The following is an 18375-nucleotide window of genomic DNA, read 5'->3' as shown; positions in this document are numbered from 1 at the left end:
ATATATATATATATATATATATATATATATACATATATTAATAGTTGGGTTATGGGTTTAATAATATCTGTGTCAAGTTTGTCTCTTAAGGTCCACTTGAAATTGCACAAAGTAATATGACACGAATAACCACTAGAGAAAGAAAGTGGGACTGCAGCGCCACCTTCTGTTATCTGGTTAAGTTACATGTATCCCAGTAAATTATATTATTTTACAAACCTACCAGGTAAAGGCCCAGTGTGCAAAATGTCTGTGTATATACACAGTCATCCAGATCGTGGATGTACCCCAAAAATAAAGTCTGGACCTTTTTGCCAGTTCAGTTTGAATAGTTGTCTTGGATCAGAGATGAAATGTTCTCACTTTTTTCTAAATCAAACACCCAATACATTTATCTCTTAAGTATTGACTAAAAGCCTTCATAAAATTGTAACAAACATAAGGTCTCAAAAAGTGACACATCTAACAGTCATGGTGTTGGTTCTTACACATATTAATTCAGATTACACAATATGATATTTAGAAAACCTGTGCTAAAAAGAAAAAAAAACGTTAGTGGGTTTGTGACTGGCTTGTTTAGCAGGAACAAAAACATTTTTTTATGTCCCACATCAGTTGTGACAGACAGGCTGGCTACAAGGCAAACATCTTCTTAACCCAAACTTACTAAAATGTGTGTACAACCTGCATGAATATTCAATCATATTCCTTTTAAATGTGCGTGAACTACAGATGAGCCCCTGCTATCTGTGCAGCCTCAATGAGAACTTCCCCTGCCTGTTTCCTGTATCCTTGCGATAACTCTTTTGCCCTCCTGACTTCCTTCATGTTCTCCTCCAGGTTCTGATTCAGTCTTCCCTGCTCTTGGTAAGTTTCTGCTTTCCTCTTCACTTGCTCAGACATTTGATCCTGGCTACGGAGCAGCCACCCAATTAGCTCTTGAAGTGTGGTCCCCTTTGAGATGGTGGCTTTAGCGCTCTCAGAAGTGCCTTTGACTTCATTCTGAGCCAACAGCAGAGCTGGTGGAAGTGGTTTCTTATTGTTTTTACTCTCTGAACGCACACAAACCAGATCCATGGAGAAATCATAGCCTTTCATCTTGATGGAAACCCTGTATGTTGTCTCTGAAGGAAGAAAGAAATGGAGATTTTGGCAAAAGACACACGTTGAGACAAAAAAAAAAAATCGTTAACTGCTGCAACACTAATTGTATCGGCTTTATTTTTCACTCACCATGTTCCTCTCTGATCTTCCTCACAGATTCAGCCAAAGCAGAGCTACCAATATTTGCACAGCCACAGCTCTTTTGCAGGTTTGTGATGTGACGGACCATGGCCTCATATCTTTCTTGCTGCTCGTTGAAGGTCTCCGCCACATCTTCAAATCTACAATCCAGCTCTGGCACATTCACTCGCCGCATCAGCAATTTCCCCATCCGCCTCACGGTCTGCAGATCTGGATACCACACAACATAGACATGCAGACAGATGAATAAAAGCACAGAAGGTCGAACTCAAACATTTTAGTTTTAGATGTGGAAGACAGCAATGATGTACCACTGTGTGCTGGCCGGGCCTGCCTGGCTGATTCAGGTCCATTCACTTCAGATGTGGGTTTGGAGTACAGCAGGGGCTGCCTCTGAAACAGTACAATTTCTGTATTAATCTTTATCTTAAATAGCACAGTGGAGTTATAAAGCACTGAACAGACATACTTGAAGTAATGAAGTGAATTTTTCATAAAATTTCTCATCTCCATCGAAGCTATGAATACCTAGAGAAACTGGAAAATGTTGCTACATTATATAGTCTGACTCTGTCAGACACAAGATAATAGATAAGGTTCTCTCCAGAGCAGCTACTTTACAGAAAAATCGGTCCAGGGTGAATACATACTTCGTTGTTGGAGTTATCACTGGAGAAGCAGCAACAGCAGAGGAGACGGAGCATTTTCAGCAGCTCTGGAAGTTTGTTTTCAGGTCAATTAATCCGGACAATAAATCTGTAGTCAGCAATCCGCGTGACGTCACCGTCATGAGACTCCTGAAAAAAACCCTTCCTGGTTGTGTGTTTACATTACAGGTGAGATTACAGGTGAAGTGCGGCAGTGAGGCACGCATTTCAACTGTTTTTCTCCTTTAAATATATTACAGCTTAAATGTAATTAGTCAACCCACCTAATGTTGCAAGTTGGGGGGGCTGGGGGTCATTATGCTGAGAAAGGGCGAAAAGTCTACAGAGCCCTAGCGAAGTTACGAGGAAAGTGTTGAAACTCTTACCTATCGTGATCCTTGCAAAAAAAAGAAAAGAAGCTTGATTTCTTCACCTACCAGAACTGACCTGCAGGGGGCAGCACCCGCCCAGCACCGCGCCTTGTTCTGCCACTATTTGGTAAAAGAAGAAGAACGCGTGCATCTCCAACAACAGAGGAAGAAGAAGAAGACACTAAGCTCGGCATGAGCTCGAGATTTGAAACACTTTATTCCGCTACAACAATGTACATATATTTCAGCATCCGGCAGCAACTTTAATTTTCCCTTCAAGCCTCGCGGAGAAGATGCCGACAAGCTCGCAGCTTTTGAATACAGTAGTTCTCCATAAGCTGCTGACTATAACCAAGTGAACTTACAGTGCTCGGGTAACAACAAAGAGACAATAGCTACACACTGCAGGTCGTTGTGCTTAAAGTGTTGTTCTCTCTATATTAGTGGACCAACAATAAAATATTGACATGACGGGGACAGCTTCTAAAGAGAAAGCTGCAAGCTTCAAGAAGAGAAGTGAGGAGTACGAACAGTTGACCAGCATGATGGTAGTCATGAACAACCTGAGGAAACAGGTGGGGGTTGTAAAAAATAATAAAATACGTAACAAGGCAAGATTGTATGCGCATCTTTTTGCTGACATTTTATAACATTATCTGCTTTGCGTGTTTTTCTTCAGGGGACACTGTGTGACGTGACCCTCGTGGTTCAGGGGAAACACTTCCCTGCCCACAGAGTGGTGCTTGCAGCTGCCAGTCACTTCTTCTGCCTCATGTTCACCAGTAGGTACCATGACCAAGACTGGCATGTCAGGATGCTGTTGCAGGAAGGATTGGGTCATTTCTAGTGCCACATTATGCCAAATATTTAACATGAATAACATAAATCTTCAGATTGCAAAACAGTTTCTGCTGTTAAACCTTCAGTGCAGCTTTTCATGATGTTTTTAGACACAGTACACTAAACCAAACTAACTAGTTAATAAAGTAACAGGCAGAGGAAACAGGATGTAAAGCATATTTAACCACGAGACTTGGAATCAGATGGGTGGTTTTAAAGTTTTGACTGTTAGATGTACGTTTTGAGAGGTTTTTGATGTAGAAAAAAACTACCGTATTTTCCGCACTATAAGGCGCACATAAAAGCCTTCAATTTTTTCAAAAGCTGACCATGCGCCTTGTAATCCGGTGCGCCTTATATATGGATCAATATTGAGCCGCAACAGGTCTCGCAACTACTATGTCTATGTCTATAACTATGTCAAGATCACAATAATCTTCCAATTTAATAATAATAATAATAAAGAACTAACACAAATAAAATACACTTCAATTAAATACTTAGTTTTTTTTTTTTTTTGTAATTTATTTTCCCAAGCGGCTCCGGAGCCGCGGGTTGCCGACCCTTAGTCTAATGGATGCATAACGTAACCCCAGCCTCTACTGTAGCGCCTTATAATGCAGTGCGTCTTATATATGGAGAAAGTTTTACAATACGTCATTCATGAAGGTGCGCCTTATAGTGCGGAGAATACGGTAGTTTATCTGTAATCAATTTAAAAATCTGTAATCTGTTACTGTGTGTGTGTGTGTGTGTGTGTGTGTGTGTGTGTGTGTGTGTATGTGTGTGTGTATGTATGTATGTATGTATATATATATATATATATATATATATATATATATATATATATATATACTTACATACACACACACACACTGTGGATGTGGAAAGTATTCAGATCCCTTTACATTTTTTTAATTTCTCATTAATGTACACTCAACACCCAATCTTGACTGAAAAAAAAACAGAAATGGAGAAATGTTTGCAGATTTATTTAAAAAAAAGAAAAACTGAAATATCACATGATCATAAGTATTCAGACCCTTAGCTGTGACACTCATATTTAACTCACATGCTGTCCATTTCTTCTGATCCTCCTTGAGATGGTTCTGCTCCTTCATTGGAGTCCAGATGCGTTTCAATTAAACTGATCGGACTTGATTAGGAAAGACCTTAAAGCTCATGGTGCATGTCAGAGCAAATGAGAATTATGAGGTCGAAGGAACTGCCCAGGGAGCTCTCTGAGACAGAATTGTGGCAAGCCACTGATCTGGACAATATTACAAAAGAATGTCTGCAGCATTCAAGGTTCCTAAGAGCGCAGTGGCCTCCATAATTGTTAAATGGAAGAAGTTTGGGACGACCAGAACTCTTCCAAGACCTGGCCGTCCAGAAAAACTGAGCAGTCGTGGGAGAAGAGACTTGGTGAGAGAGGTAAAGAAGAAACCAAAGATCACTGAGTGAGCTCCAGAGATGCAGTAGGGAGATGGAAGAAAGTTCCACAAAGTGAACTATCACTGCATGCCCTCCACCAGTCTGGGCTTTATGCCAGAGTGGCCTGATGGAAGCCTTTCCTCAGTGCAAGACATATGAAAGCCCGCATAGAGTTTGCCAAAAAACACATGAATGACTTCCAGACTATGAAAAATAAGATTTTCTTGTCTGGCCCAGCCAGAGCCCTGACCTAAACCCACTTGAGAATCTCTGGAGAGATTTGAAAAAGACTGTCCACCAACATTCACCATCCAACCTGACAGAACTCGAGAGGATCCCCAAATCCAGGTGTGAAAAACGGGTCTGAATACTTATGACCATGTGATATGTCAGTTTTTCTTTTTTAATAAATTTGCAAAAAATTCTACATTTCTGTTTTTTTCTGTCAAGATGGGGTGCTGAGTGTACATTAATGAGAAATAAAATAAAGTTTTTTTGATTTTAGCAAATGGCTGCTATGAAACCATGAGGGAAACATTTAAAGCAGCAATACTTTCTGTACCCAAAATGTATATATATATATATATATATATATATATATATATATATATATATATATATATATATATATATATATATATATATATATATATATATATATACACTTTGTCAATCATCAATCAATCACACACACAATACTACAAAACTTTACACAGTATAGTATAGTATATAAGACTAAGATTACCCTATGATTGTTCCAGATCTAACAGCAAAATAAGGGAAGCGTTTATATAATATTATTATATCTGGCCATATTGTCTATTGTCCAAATAGCTGTATCTTGTGTGTGAGTCTTAATACATCACACATCAGCTGTTTTGTTTAAGCCAGCCATCTGTTTTACTCTACTCTCTAATCTTACTATTGGATCTGTATTGGTATCGGCTATTATAAAGCCTGCATATCTGTATCAGAACAGACACTGAAAAGTAGGATCGAATTATCCCTAAACAAAATGTTTCATCATATTCAAATATGTAGGTGGTTATATTTTGTTCAATGAAAACATTAATTATTGCTATGTATCTATGTTGCTATGTGTTTTATCATTTCAGTTTTCCATATATTCTACCTCTTTTTTTCTCACTTCCAGCAAGAATGATGGAGTCGCAGTCCCACGAGGTGGAGCTTAGGACTGCTGAGCCTGAGATTATTGAGCTGCTTATTGAATTTATATACACTGCCAGGTACAAATGTTGGCAAACACCATATGCATGAGGTGTGATATTGAGTGTGGTTGGGTGGCACATTTTTAAAGTTTTATATACATGGTTGGTCTGATTTTGATACAGGTTTATATTTTGGGGCAAATTTCTGTTTTATAATGCCAAATGCACATTGTGTCTGTGTGTTTGTGGCCAGAATCTCCGTGAACAGCAGTAACGCCCAGTCGTTGCTCAATGCAGCCAACCAGTATCAGATTGAGCCAGTGAAGATAATGTGTGTGGAGTTCCTGACAGGACAGATTGATCCCACAAACTGCCTGGGTAACAACAGGAATACAAGTGCAGGTCTAACTGTTGTATTAGCTGTTGCATTCACTTCTTTTTTTAAATGTTTTTTTTTGTGCAGGCATCTCAGTCCTTGCAGACTGTATGGACTGTCCAGAGTTGAAGTTAGCATCAGAGGACTTCTTCCAGCTTCATTTTACTGAAGTCTACAAACTGGATGAATTCTTGCAACTTGATGTTGCGCAGCTCACATATCTGCTGCATCAAGACAAACTCACTGTCCGTTCTGAGGCCCAGGTACATATTCTTCAGTGTCATAAGAAGTCCCTTTTAGAGAGAAGTTTTAGATAGTTTTGGCTGAACGTCATAAACGCTGTAACTAATATTATCTCGCATGCTTTTGTTGTTGCATTTGTGTTCAGATTTATGATGCAGCAGTGCGCTGGCTGAAGTATGACGTGTGCAACAGAAAGCAGTACATGGTGGAGGTATTGGAGTGCGTTCGCTTCCCACTGGTTTCCAAGACATTCCTCTCAAAAACTGTCCAGGCTGAGCCACTTATCCAGGACAACCCGTTGTGCCTCAAGATGGTCATCAGTGAGTAGGAAGAGAGATAATACACAACACTCGTCATGTCTGGCAATATTAGGATTTTATCAGTGATGTTGAATGTTTCTTTTTCTGGATAAGAAAGGATATTTTCCACACAGACATCGAAAATATACATATTTCTATTTGTTAAAAAAAGGAAATGGTACACACGTTTGAACTTTGTGAAACCAACAAATAAGCACAATTAGGCATACAGGCTCAAAAATATATGATTCGCTTATATTTGGTTGAACGTTAGGTAGTTCTCATTTAACCACACAGTTCTGGTAGGCATCAACATGTCTCTGGCATAATTACAGTCAAATATGGAATTAAACTCGGTTGAGTTTATTAAATCTTGGTTTTTTATGTGAAACCTACCTTTTGAACATAGTTCATGTGTCTTCTTGAACTGAGGAATTTGGGAAGACCAGTCCAAAAAAGTTATAGTCTTTTTTATTCATTCCAGTTCCAGCCATCACGAGTGCTGTTTTCCTCTTTCTTTATTATAAGATCGATGTTTTCTGCAGTAAAGCAGGCCCGGAGCAAGAAACAGCCATCACAACACTTAACAGCTGTTTCAAGGTTCCTGGGGTTCTTACTCATCCAAACACACTTCTGGTCCTCGTTTAATTTTTTGTCTCATAACTTTTCATTTTTCCTTTTAAGTTTGAAGGTGACAGTTTTGGTGCAGGTGCTTTTTTAAAATATTTTTCATATTTTTTTTTTTTGGTCTTTTTTTTGTAAAACGGTCACTATTATAGATGGCAATGCCAGTATTTTTCATGTTTTAATTCATGTTTGCTCTGTTTGTTTTTTGCTTTTCTCATTTCCGTGCTTCTTTTAATAAACCAACCAATTTGCATCGTTCAACCAATTTGCAACAGTTTGCATCTTTCTCAAGATTTTGGCAATGTGGCTTCTCTTCACAATAGAGATCAAAATCAGCTTGATCTAACATCTGACAGTTTTTCATGTAGAAATCGTGCGTTGTTTTGACAGTAAAATCTTATCTTGAGTTCAAGTTTATATTTAGTTGTAGAGCACATTAGTCATGTTTGTATTTTGTACAACTCAGAAGAATACATTGATGTTAAAACTTCAAACAGTAAGGCCAGCTCTGCTGACACAAACAGCTGATGCTTTTGTCCAAAGGTGGGATGCGCTACCACTTGCTGTCCCTGGAGGACCAGGAAGACCTCGGAGAGAGCAGCCGGCCACGACGCAAGAAGCACGACTATCGCATTGCCTTGTTTGGAGGCTCTCAGCCACAGTCCTGCCGCTACTTCAACCCAAAGGTACCAGGCTGCTTTTTTTTCCCTGCATCCCTGCAAGTTACGTTTTTTCAACATTGTTGGACTCAACGGTGAAACATAGTTAATCACGTTGTAATTATATTGGTTAAGTGTCAGTGTTTACCATTTAGACCTCCAGCTGGACAGACATCCGTTGCCCCTTTGAGAAGCGCCGGGATGCCACCGTTGTCTTCTGGGACAATGTGGTCTACATCCTGGGGGGCTCGCAGCTCTTTCCCATCAAACGCATGGACTGCTACAACGTCCTGAAGGACAGTTGGTACTCCAGGCTGGGTCCGTCCACGCCTCGCGACAGCCTGGCCGCCTGCGCTTTCCAAGGCAAAATCTACACATCCGGGGGATCAGAAGTGGGTAAGCATGGGGGAGGCAGGAGGAGAAAACTTGACACTGATAACTTGGTTATCAACTGAAGGACTACAGCGAGTGAAATGCAAGAATTTGATGGCTTTTTAAAAATCCAGACTATTATTAGTACGGGTTATCATCACGTGCTCTGTTATTAATATGCATTTCTCTGTGTGTAGGTAGCTCGGCCCTGGACCTTTTTGAATGTTATGACACCAGAACAGAGTCATGGCAGTTGAAACCCAGCATGCTGTTGGCTCGCTGCAGTCACGGTTCAGTGGAAGCAAATGGACTCATTTATGTTTGTGGAGGAACAGTGGGCAACAATATCTCTGGGAGGGTCCTCAACAACTGTGAGGTGTTTGACCCCAGCACACAACAGTAAGTCGCATAAGCATACCGCTCCGTGCACGTCTATATGTCTTAGTGAGAGGCATTTAAACTCTTTTCTTTTCCCTTGTCATGACATTTAGTCTTAGTTACATGATCAGTTTTTTTGTTGGATTATTTAAATCACTGTTTAATTTTAATAGTTGTTAATGTCACAGTGATGAGTGATTGGTTTATTTACCTAGTTTTAGGTTGTTTCTTGATACCTTCACGAGACACCTGGTGACCTTAGTGTTTTCTTTTTTTTTATACGGATGAACGTCAGTTATTTTGAAACTGATACTGTGTATAAAACATACTTTTTTTCAGCTTATTTCTTGTGATTTCTAATTTAGTGTTTAAATGTATGAACAGGTACACCAGATGTCGGTTTACCTATAAAAAATTTACATTTCGTAATTGTATTAGCAGTTTAAAAGCAGTGAACTTTGCGTGTAAACTTCAGGTTCATTAAACTGAGTGCAAGTAATTTCCTGCCACTGAGATGCATTGCAAGAATCAAGCCGCTATTGTCAGTCAACCTTGTGAGAACCTGGTACATACCTTGATGTTTTCCTCTTTAGATTTACTTTTTGCACTTGTATCAATCATTTCTTTCTTTCCGGTCTTCAACTGGTCCAGAATACAGAGGCTAGGCCAACAAAAACCAGCCAGTAGTCCCATGCCACCTTAATTATTGCCTCACGTTCCCATCAAGACCAGAAATTATGTAAAAACATCACTAACACATCAAGCTCTGTACAGACTAGTACCAGTTACCAGATTACAGTTATCTGCCTTTTAGCCGTCCCTTGTTCTAGTTTTAAATGTAGAGATGACCGAACTTTTGGACTTTCAAATCAACTTTTGTGTGTATTTAAATGTGTTTTTTTTATTTTATTTTTCTGGTCATGAGCTCTTAACTCTGATATCAATGGTGTACCTGTTCTCAAGTGACCATTAACATGCGCATGTGATTAATATCTGAAGATGGGTTTATAGTATGTTGATTTTTATTTTTTATCAAATGTTTTTTGCCACATATGAAGTAAGACTTTCATCCAACCCAAATGGTCTGAGATTTCTCAACAAAGGAGCACATAATTAGCTGCACTGTAACTATAATCTGTTTTCAGCAACACTGTGAATGCGTATTTCAGATGGAGAGAGCTGAGTGGGATGAGAGAGGCCAGGAAGAACCATGGACTGGTAGTCGTCAATAACAAGATTTATGCTATTGGAGGACAGGGGGTAGGAGGTATTGAAACCGTTTTTGTTGCAGCCATACTGTGATCAACAATAAGGGATACTAGTGATCAGAGTAGCTGTATTCTAAAAAAGTACTGTGATGCTGTGTTTGTGGGGTTTTCCAACAGGGCTGGATTCAGTGGAATACTACAACATAGCGAGTAACGAGTGGCGTACTGCTTCGCCAATGCCGTGGAAGGGTGTGACAGTGAAGTGTGCAGCCGTTGGCGACATCATCTACGTGCTGGCAGGGTTTCAAGGTGTGGGGCGACTCGGGCATGTTCTGGAGTACCACACTGAAACTGACAGGTTTGTATATTAACTCAATATTATTCAAATGAAATGACTCTTGATGTCTGACATAATTATATATTGAAAAAAACATCTTCTGGCCCCTACCATAACTTTGATGACAAGTAAATACAACTACACGAGACATGACATATTTCTTTCTGTCATTTATTTCACAAAAATGTTAATAAAAAAAAAAACGTTTAAAAACTACATATGAAACACTAGATTCAGTATATTAGTAATGAAGTGAATAGAGCTGGTGATAGATTCAGATTTCCAAAATCAATTTGATTTGATTCCCAATGGCCCGATTCGATTCGCGATTATATTGGATTCGAAGGATATTTCAGAGACGGTACCAATTTTACTTGAATATAGAAGAGATTCTCAGAGAACTAATGCTGTAAATTGTAGAAACTAACTCCAACTTGGTACTTTATCCAAAATATTTTTTTAATTAAGAATTGAGCCCAAAGCAGTTAGGGTTAAGGTTGTCCAGTTCATTGCTGGCTTTGTGTTTTTTGAATCCAAAATGCATCTAACCTCTGCTTTCAAGTTTGTTGGTGGTGCCTTCAGTGCTCCCGCCATGATGTCGAACAACACTCTTTACCTAGTCACGCGAGATTACCTGGCTTTACACTGCAGGCTGCATTACACACTGTCGAAAAGACATTAAATTATCCATTTGGGGATTTTATTAATCGATATTGGATCATTCAAAGGAAAATTGATTCAAATGGATTAGTTTGATTTTTTTTAACCCAGCCCTAGAGTTGAAGTAAGTCAAGAGTTTGGTCTGAGTTGAGACCAAACATCTCCACTTTTGACTTGTTTTTACAAATGACAGAAGTCTTGTCTGCTCAGATCAGATGCAGTTTTGCAAACCCAAGTTGAGCTTCTGTTATTTTTAGGGAGAAGGGGGGCTTTCTCCTAGCAATGTTTTCAAAATATCCTAGTTGCTTATTCTTTTTCTAAGTGTACAGTCAGGAACGTAAACATTCAACATGGTTATTAAGGCTTGCAGACTGTTGCATAGGTCTTGGGTTTATTTTTCAGTTTCTCTGAGCCCTGCAGTCTGACTTTGGGCTGAACTTGCTGGTGTGTCAAATTCTTTGAAGATTTGTTTTGAATCTTCTTGCAAATCCTTTTTTCACTGTAGGATGATGGATCACAAACCATTTGGAAAGTCTTTGTTGTTTTTGTATTTAACCTTTTGATGGACAGCAAATGTTCTTTTTCTAAGATCACTGCTGATGTAATTTCTCCTCGGTGTTCAGGAGGATCAGTTAAATTAATCTGACTTAATCTAAAAAAACAAACTAATATGGTGTTGTCTTAATTTAAAACATGTAAGAACCAGATAATTATTCCAATTTTGCAGGTCTGTCTAATTTACATTTGCAAATGTCTTCTTTGTGCTGGTTGCTTAGTTTAGTCAGGTGTAATGCAGTACAACATATAATTCAACATTACACCACTGCAAGGCATAAGGAGATTTTATACAGATAAGTAATTAATATTTATCCCTCTCTTCTCAGGTGGATGACGTGCAAAGAAGTGCGAGCGTTTCCTGTCACCAGTTGCCTGATCTGCGTGGTCGACATTTGTGGGGTCAATGAAGACGAGGACATGGACCTCATAGACCCTCAGCTGCACAGTGAACCTGCAGCTTCCTCATCGGCTCCGGCTTCATCATAGCCTCATTGTAAAGGAGGCAGACTGACCTTTATTAAGCTGGGATTCACCATGTTTTTAAGCTGATGTATTTTTAATTTTTTTTTTGGCAGTTTCAATAGCTACCAAGCTGCTTTCCATGAGGCTGAATTTTTATTTTCAACTCGTGCCTATATAGCTCATTCTTCATTGGGAGTTTTAGTTTGAATCCTACACAAACTGTTTACGCCAGTTACGTTTATATATTTTGTTTTGGCTTGTTACAAACTCGTATTGTTTTCTTTTTAAATGCCAGTGAACGTTTCTACAAATTTGTGTTTTAAAAGATTAATCACCATCATCAATGCACTATTTGATAATGTGTAAATAATGTGTGGTGCCTTTTTAAAAAAAAAAAAAATACATGTAAATATTTCAACATGTAAAAGTTTGATTTTGATTTTATTTTTTGTTTTTCTTATAGAAAGATTAAACATTTGAAGACCACCATAATCTCTGAAACTAAGCAGTGAATAGGATTTCATACATTTCTTATTGACATTAGCTGCCACATAACTATATTTGGCAGTTGAAAACTAAATGTGGATGCATGACTGAATACAACTGATGAGGGAGAATACATTGAGGTGAGAAACCTGTTAAAATTGATTAAAATTGTGCTTTAGAAAAGCTGATCACAATCTGATTTAAGCTGACATGAAATGCATTAAGATGAGTTTTAAAGTAACATGTAAACACGTAAGACATTAAATTAGCATATTACACAATTGTAAACATTAAAAAGTGTCATAATCCACTTAAAAAATAATGCTGCAGCGTTCCCTGAGAATCACAGATTTGGTCTTGCTGATGTTTTGTGAATTACTTTTCTTGCACAAAAATCAATTCCACCACATCCACTTCATTTTTCCCCTCCACGTTGTCAATCATACTCTTCCTCCTCACTCATAAGGAGAGCAAACCTATTGTTAATCTCCTCTGTGTCTCTTCCCCCACCCTGAGCTCCTCTTCTGCTTCCTGCTCGTCCTCTCCTCCCTCGTCCTCTGCCTCTCTTTTTCTTCCCTGATCCTGCAGCAGACTGATTTGCCTTGATGCTGCAGTCCCTCGCAGCGTCCAGCAGGATGGAGTACAGTTGTCCAGACAAGGATCCTTCAGGTACGAGGGCCTCAGCTACCCTGCCCCCTTTCAGATACTTGTAGAAGCCATGTACCAAGGTACCACTGAACAACCTGAAACATGAGGAAGGAAATGACCATTGATGGTTTTGAATTTTAACCTTTACATACACAAAAATCAGTTTCTTTCCACCAAAACATAGAAATGAAATGCTTAATTTACATTGAAGGAACATTTTAAGAATATCTTGCTTGTGTAAACTAATGTCTACAGGCTGGAGATGATCGTATATCTAATCATTTACAAGTTACAACAGCATTGAAAAAATGTTCTTAATACAAAACTAATACAACAAATATGTAGTTGAGATCATTTAAGTATTCTTGAGCCAAACTGACAGCATTTGATACTCTCACAACACCAGCAGGCCAACATATCCTCTGAAAACCCAATCCACAACCCAAACTGGCTTAGGTCCCAGTACAAAACACTCCACCCTCAGATGTTCCTGGTCAATTCTCTGATAAGAGCTTTGCCTTCCCACTTCAGAGGAACTGCAACAGTGTGTGACGTTACAGGTAGAGATAGCGACGGTGAGGCTGGATGAATCAACTTTGAGGAGGGTCTGTGACTTATCAGAATCCTGAAAATCTCAACTGGCCCCCAAACAAATTGATCACGTTGTGTCGGGAGAGAATTTTGGCCACGGTAAACATGTTAAGTATCTAATATGCACAGGAAAAGTGATTTTTCTTTTCCTTTGTAAAAGCGAATCTTGTGCTACACTGTGAGGAAAAGTTGTGGCTCAGTCCTCCTCTCCACACATCTGTCACCCACATCTGTCCTGGTGGAAAACAGTTTACATCTATACAGCACCATGTCTAGGTTTTACGAAGCATTTTATAATGCGTTTTCTCATTCACTCATGCACTGTGCTGTTGATCATTATGCTTTTTATTGATCTTCTATTATCTTCCATTAATATGTAGCTGAATCTAAGAAAGGTAGTGTGGAGATTTGCACCCACAAACATCAGACCAGCTTGCATTTTTGAGCAATAACATCACTTCTCTATCCTCTGACTTTAATGCATAAATAGACAGATGTTAGGATAGAACCTTTACATTTATTGTTTTTGCGTTAATGTCTAAATAATGCCACTGACAAACACAATGTAATTTAGAGACAGAATAGGGTCAAACACGCTACTTACATTAACGTACAGATGGTTACATCAGCCTGGATAAATCAACTTGCAGCGGTACCCACTAGTTTGCACGAAGGACCAGAATACAGACCTTAATAACACATTTCAACTAACGGCAAGGTTAGGAAATAGTACAATCCAGTTGTTTGTTTGAGACTGTATTCCTCTAGGTGTGAAAAGGAAAAAAATATATTGTCATTTACCATATAAGGTAACAGCTAAGGGAGAATATTCAGGTTTTACATGGTCCTAATGGGGGTGGGAGGTCTTACCATGACAGATGAGGTTGAGGCAGTGGCATCAGCAATATCTGATTGAGACACAGTGCACTCCAGAGGCAAGCCTGCCACTGGCTGAAATTGTGAGCCGCCCCGATGTCCACTCCTCGTCTCTCCCCTGGTCTCACTCGTTGTCGATCCAGTGCTGCACACACATTACGTTCTGCGGCCCAGTTTAGCTGATGCCCTGGAATGTTTGGTTCCGAAAGTTGGATAACTGTTTGACTTGTTATTACTGTAAATTCATGTTTTTTTTTTTAAACAAAAGGAACAAAATGAGAGCGTCAGCTCAACTAACCAGCGTGTTGGCGGTGTGCTGCTCCAGGCTGATTGTTTATGCACAGCTCTCCATAAATCATGCCGAGCACCAAAGCCTGCAGCAGAGGCTGCGAGGGTGTTGGTATGGCCTCTCGCAACCAAAACCCTGTCACTGCTACAGCCAGCTGCAGGTGGAGGGGAACAGGAGCCAGAGCAGGCTCCTTCACCCCCAGAATTTCTAAAAGAACACCAAGCCGCACAGCAACAGGAGCCTGGATAAAATTAAAGAAATCAACACTTTGGACAGTTTCCTAAAAAATAAATATACTCAAACCGTTGATAAGAATGAATGATTACCTGACAGAGTCCCTCCAGATTTATATGGTTCCCGGGGGCATGTGCTTCCACTTGATTCTTCTTTAAGTTCAGGTCCAAACGATCATATTCTTCAACCAAAACTGGGATGCTTAAGCCCTTTGCCTGCACTGAAGCTACACCAGCTGCTTGGTCAATATTTAATACTACATTCCCGCCCTGCTGTCCAGTGTGACACTGACCCCTGCCTCCCCTTCCCCGTCTTCCTTGCCCTCTTTCGCATCCACTTCCTTGTATTCCTTGTAACTGTGGGCCTCCGCTTCGTCCGTGAGGTGCATTGCCGTGCACGTTTTGCAGTATAATCCCATATATACCCTGACGTATGGCTCTAGAAGTACAGTGTGTGCTGGCTAGCTTACTATTTTCCACCTGTGGGATGAGAAGAACCCTCTGCATCACCAAAGCATCAAGAGCCATGGGACCCAACTGCCCTTGTGCTGCAGCCAAGGACAGGTACTCCGGCAGCTGTGCCAAACCAGATGTTTTACCTCCCAGAGGTGCATTCCCTCCAGCGAACCAGTGAGCAAGAGAACTCGGAGATTTGATGTGGTACTCCTGTATAGCTGTCCAAAGCTGGGAACTGAGACCCCCCCTCTGTCCTCTCTTACCTCTCTCACTATCCTCACCCATTAGGCTGCTTACTTCCTCCAGGGCCTCTGCCACGCTTGAAAAAGACGACAGCCAAGTGAGGAGGCCTTCAATACGAGAAGCAGGTGCTTTACTTCTACCTCTGCCCCGACCTCCTCCTAATCCCCTAACGTCTATCAAATCAAGGAGTGTATCAACCTCTCTTGGAGCACCATAGTCATTACCAGTCAAAACTGCACATAAAGGTAGCAACTCGCGGTTCATGCCCCCGAACCAGCGGCAGAGATTGTTAGTGGTGTAGTGTCGAGCTGAGATGTAGCGGTGAGATGCTTTTCCATTAAGATTGGTCCACTGGAAAAAACGCATTGGCAGGTAACCACCTACAACAGGCATAAACAATATGTTTAACAATCCCACAGCGCTAGATTAATCAGTATTTCCAGAAACCATACCTGGAAGGTCAAAAATATAAAAGTCACTGTCGTTTGTCAAGACTGGGCAGTTCCAGTGGTGCGCCAGACATGCAATGTCCCAGTCGGCTTCAGCTGGGCATTGGAACACTGGGATACCCATTTGAATGAGGACCTGAATGAAGACGTCTCTTGTGAGGAGCGGAAGGACAGAGCCGCCGCGGCCATGTGAGATGCTGTCTGCCTCCTTTATCTTGGCCTGCAGGCGCTGACGAAGTGTAGGAAACTTCTTATCACTGGGGTCCATCCCTTATTATTATTAGAAAAAAAAAGTATGATTAAATGCTTGTAGGTGTTAAAAATCAAGAAAAAAAAACTGCTCAATATTTGCTCATACACTTACTGTTGTCTAAGAAAAGAACTGAGAAAAAAGACTTTAGTGTTTAAACCACTCAAAACTAAAATTAATTCAGAGGGGAAAATCTGCAAGTTAAGACATAGAATAACAACATAATCAGAGTTGGAAGTGTCATCTTTTTTAAAGCAACATGTCAGGAGAAAACTGGCCAAGTTGAGAAATTGAAGAAAGATTTAGCTTCATTGAAGTGTATTGCTCATATTACAGTTTTTTCTGAATGCTTAGGCGCTAATCATGTTCTTGTAGCACAATTTCTAAAACTATTAATACATATAGCAAAACCACTCACTGAGTTAGCCAAACTAAAAGCACAAATACTGCTTTGCACTCAGTTTGTAATTTTGTAACACACACTTTGCAAAACTTTAGGCACAATTCACTGCACAGCACTCTTTTTGCAGAACTTTAAACACAACTCGCTGCTTACACTCAATTGCCAAATTTCCAAAACACTCCTAGCAAAATTATACATATGTATAGCTATTATTTACACTATTTTGCCAACTGTCTGGCACACTTTCACATGTGAAAACAATTTTAGAGAATTAGTTCACTTTGCAATCAGCCTAAGCACTATAAATAAGCCACAGGTAAGCTGTCTGTGTGGAGTACAATGGAAGGAGCAAGAAACTAAGAATCAGAGGAGGCCGAGGAGATATTGAGCAGGCATCATGTCATACGGCATGCAAGGAGGTGTTTTCCCCGGTGCCTTGGACTGGAGGACATCGCATGCGATGTGGATGAGATTTAGTGGCCGGACCCAGAGAGACGGCATGATGTAGGCTGATTGTCTTTTTTTGGTGAATTTATTATTTTGTGTTCTGTGCTGTGTCTTTGTTTTGACGAGTGTGAATAAACACCAATACTTGAAGTTTGGATCCCTGTGTGTTTACAGAACTATGACAAAATATCACCTCAAACAGACCTAGCCTACCTTGTGCACAGAGAAAGCAAAAGCCAGATGTGTTTTGTATTCATACCATCAGTGTGTTATTGGCACATTATGTGCTTAGTAAATGATGGCATGTGTTTACTGTCTGATATGAAAACACCATTTTTACTAAGGTGTGAAGAGTTAATCAAACTGTGTTTGCTTTTGCAAGAGAACTATAACGTTTTGATAATTTGGTGAAAGGTTTTCTCATTTGTGTGTAGAGTTTAGCAAAAATAGCCAATGTTGCAAAAAATGTGCTTAAGCATTCAGAAAAAACTGTAAAATACAAACGTGGAAGCAGACAACATAAACAGTCAGAATGGATTGCAATTTAAAAGTAACCGTACCTCCATCCAGCACCACGTATGCCTGAATATTACAAGCTGCCAGAGCAGAGAGGAACTGGGTGAGGAGGTGAGTGAAGGCGTCATAGTCGCCTCCGTGCTGCTGGTCCAAGCCGTGGTTGAAATACAGGCGGAAATACAGGCTGCAGCCGTCAATGACCAGCCGGCTGTCCCTGAACTTCACATCTTGAAGGAAGTTTCTGTTCCCTTCCACGTACGTGGTCAAACCATGCACACCCATGATATTTCAAAACCTGTAAGGCATTGAGCAAAAAAAGACAGATTTGTGAGAGTATAAATGCAAAATTAAATGGAAAATTAACTTCCCCATAGTGGACAGAAGAGAAGAGGCGTCAGCTGCAGGGGAAATTACGGCAACAAGCACCTCATATAAAACGAAAAGTGGTTATAGAGCCGCGTAAATAATACATAATGTTTAAAAGATGTATACATTATAAAAATACACAGAATCTGTACAAACCAATTCCGCTTCACTTGAGTCTTCATGTGGTGCGCAATAGTTTCCTTGTCACAATGTTACCTTTCAAAATAAGCGTTTTGT

The 18375-nt window shown here is 39.9% G+C and overlaps 3 protein-coding genes across 3 annotated transcripts; 1 reads left to right on the top strand and 2 right to left on the bottom strand.

Annotated features, from left to right (window-relative positions):
* Positions 1-41: 41 nt before the first annotated feature.
* Positions 42-2281, bottom strand: si:ch73-345f18.3 (uncharacterized). The gene is made up of 4 exons (XM_061742647.1): positions 1896-2281; positions 1557-1638; positions 1234-1455; positions 42-1124 (listed from the first exon to the last, which is right to left on the bottom strand). The coding sequence occupies exons 1-4, from the start codon at positions 1947-1949 to the stop codon at positions 727-729; spliced, it is 756 nt and encodes a 251-aa protein (XP_061598631.1). The 5' UTR covers positions 1950-2281; the 3' UTR covers positions 42-726.
* Positions 2282-2353: 72 nt separating this feature from the next.
* On the top strand, positions 2354-12312 carry klhl7 (kelch-like family member 7). The gene is made up of 12 exons (XM_061742646.1): positions 2354-2838; positions 2943-3045; positions 5691-5784; positions 5960-6084; positions 6170-6345; positions 6471-6645; positions 7795-7937; positions 8066-8306; positions 8480-8681; positions 9830-9927; positions 10046-10226; positions 11750-12312. Exons 1-12 carry the CDS (start codon positions 2731-2733, stop codon positions 11907-11909), a joined length of 1806 nt encoding a protein of 601 aa, XP_061598630.1. The 5' UTR covers positions 2354-2730; the 3' UTR covers positions 11910-12312.
* aste1b (asteroid homolog 1b) lies at positions 12309-18303 on the bottom strand. Its single transcript, XM_061742648.1, has 6 exons — positions 17817-18303; positions 16160-16426; positions 15102-16087; positions 14785-15016; positions 14481-14673; positions 12309-13114 (listed from the first exon to the last, which is right to left on the bottom strand). The coding sequence occupies exons 1-6, from the start codon at positions 18052-18054 to the stop codon at positions 12808-12810; spliced, it is 2223 nt and encodes a 740-aa protein (XP_061598632.1). The 5' UTR covers positions 18055-18303; the 3' UTR covers positions 12309-12807.
* Positions 18304-18375: the final 72 nt, after the last annotated feature.

Source organism: Cololabis saira, chromosome 15 (genome assembly GCF_033807715.1).
Source record: "Cololabis saira isolate AMF1-May2022 chromosome 15, fColSai1.1, whole genome shotgun sequence".
NCBI classification, from domain to species: Eukaryota; Metazoa; Chordata; class Actinopteri; order Beloniformes; family Belonidae; genus Cololabis; species Cololabis saira.
The sequence above is the reverse complement of the archived record's forward strand: the minus strand, read 5'-3'. Positions and strand labels throughout refer to the sequence as shown.

Bases quoted from the DNA above. Each gene is read 5' to 3' on its own strand.
- aste1b (XM_061742648.1), bottom strand. From the start codon at position 18,054: ATGGGTGTGCATGGTTTGACCACGTACGTGGAAGGGAACAGAAACTTC. The intron at 16,427-17,816 runs GTACGGTTACTT...AATAATAATAAG, and splicing joins ATACGTGGTGCTGGATGGAG to GGATGGACCCCAGTGATAAG. The intron at 13,115-14,480 runs GTAAGACCTCCC...CTCATGTTTCAG, and splicing joins CCTCAACCTCATCTGTCATG to GTTGTTCAGTGGTACCTTGG.
- klhl7 (XM_061742646.1), top strand. From the start codon at position 2,731: ATGACGGGGACAGCTTCTAAAGAGAAAGCTGCAAGCTTCAAGAAGAGA. The intron at 6,346-6,470 runs GTACATATTCTT...ATTTGTGTTCAG, and splicing joins CTGTCCGTTCTGAGGCCCAG to ATTTATGATGCAGCAGTGCG. The intron at 8,682-9,829 runs GTAAGTCGCATA...TGCGTATTTCAG, and splicing joins TTTGACCCCAGCACACAACA to ATGGAGAGAGCTGAGTGGGA.
- si:ch73-345f18.3 (XM_061742647.1), bottom strand. From the start codon at position 1,949: ATGCTCCGTCTCCTCTGCTGTTGCTGCTTCTCCAGTGATAACTCCAAC. The intron at 1,639-1,895 runs GTATGTATTCAC...GTACTGTTTCAG, and splicing joins GTGATAACTCCAACAACGAA to AGGCAGCCCCTGCTGTACTC. The intron at 1,456-1,556 runs GTACATCATTGC...TGTGGTATCCAG, and splicing joins GGCCCGGCCAGCACACAGTG to ATCTGCAGACCGTGAGGCGG.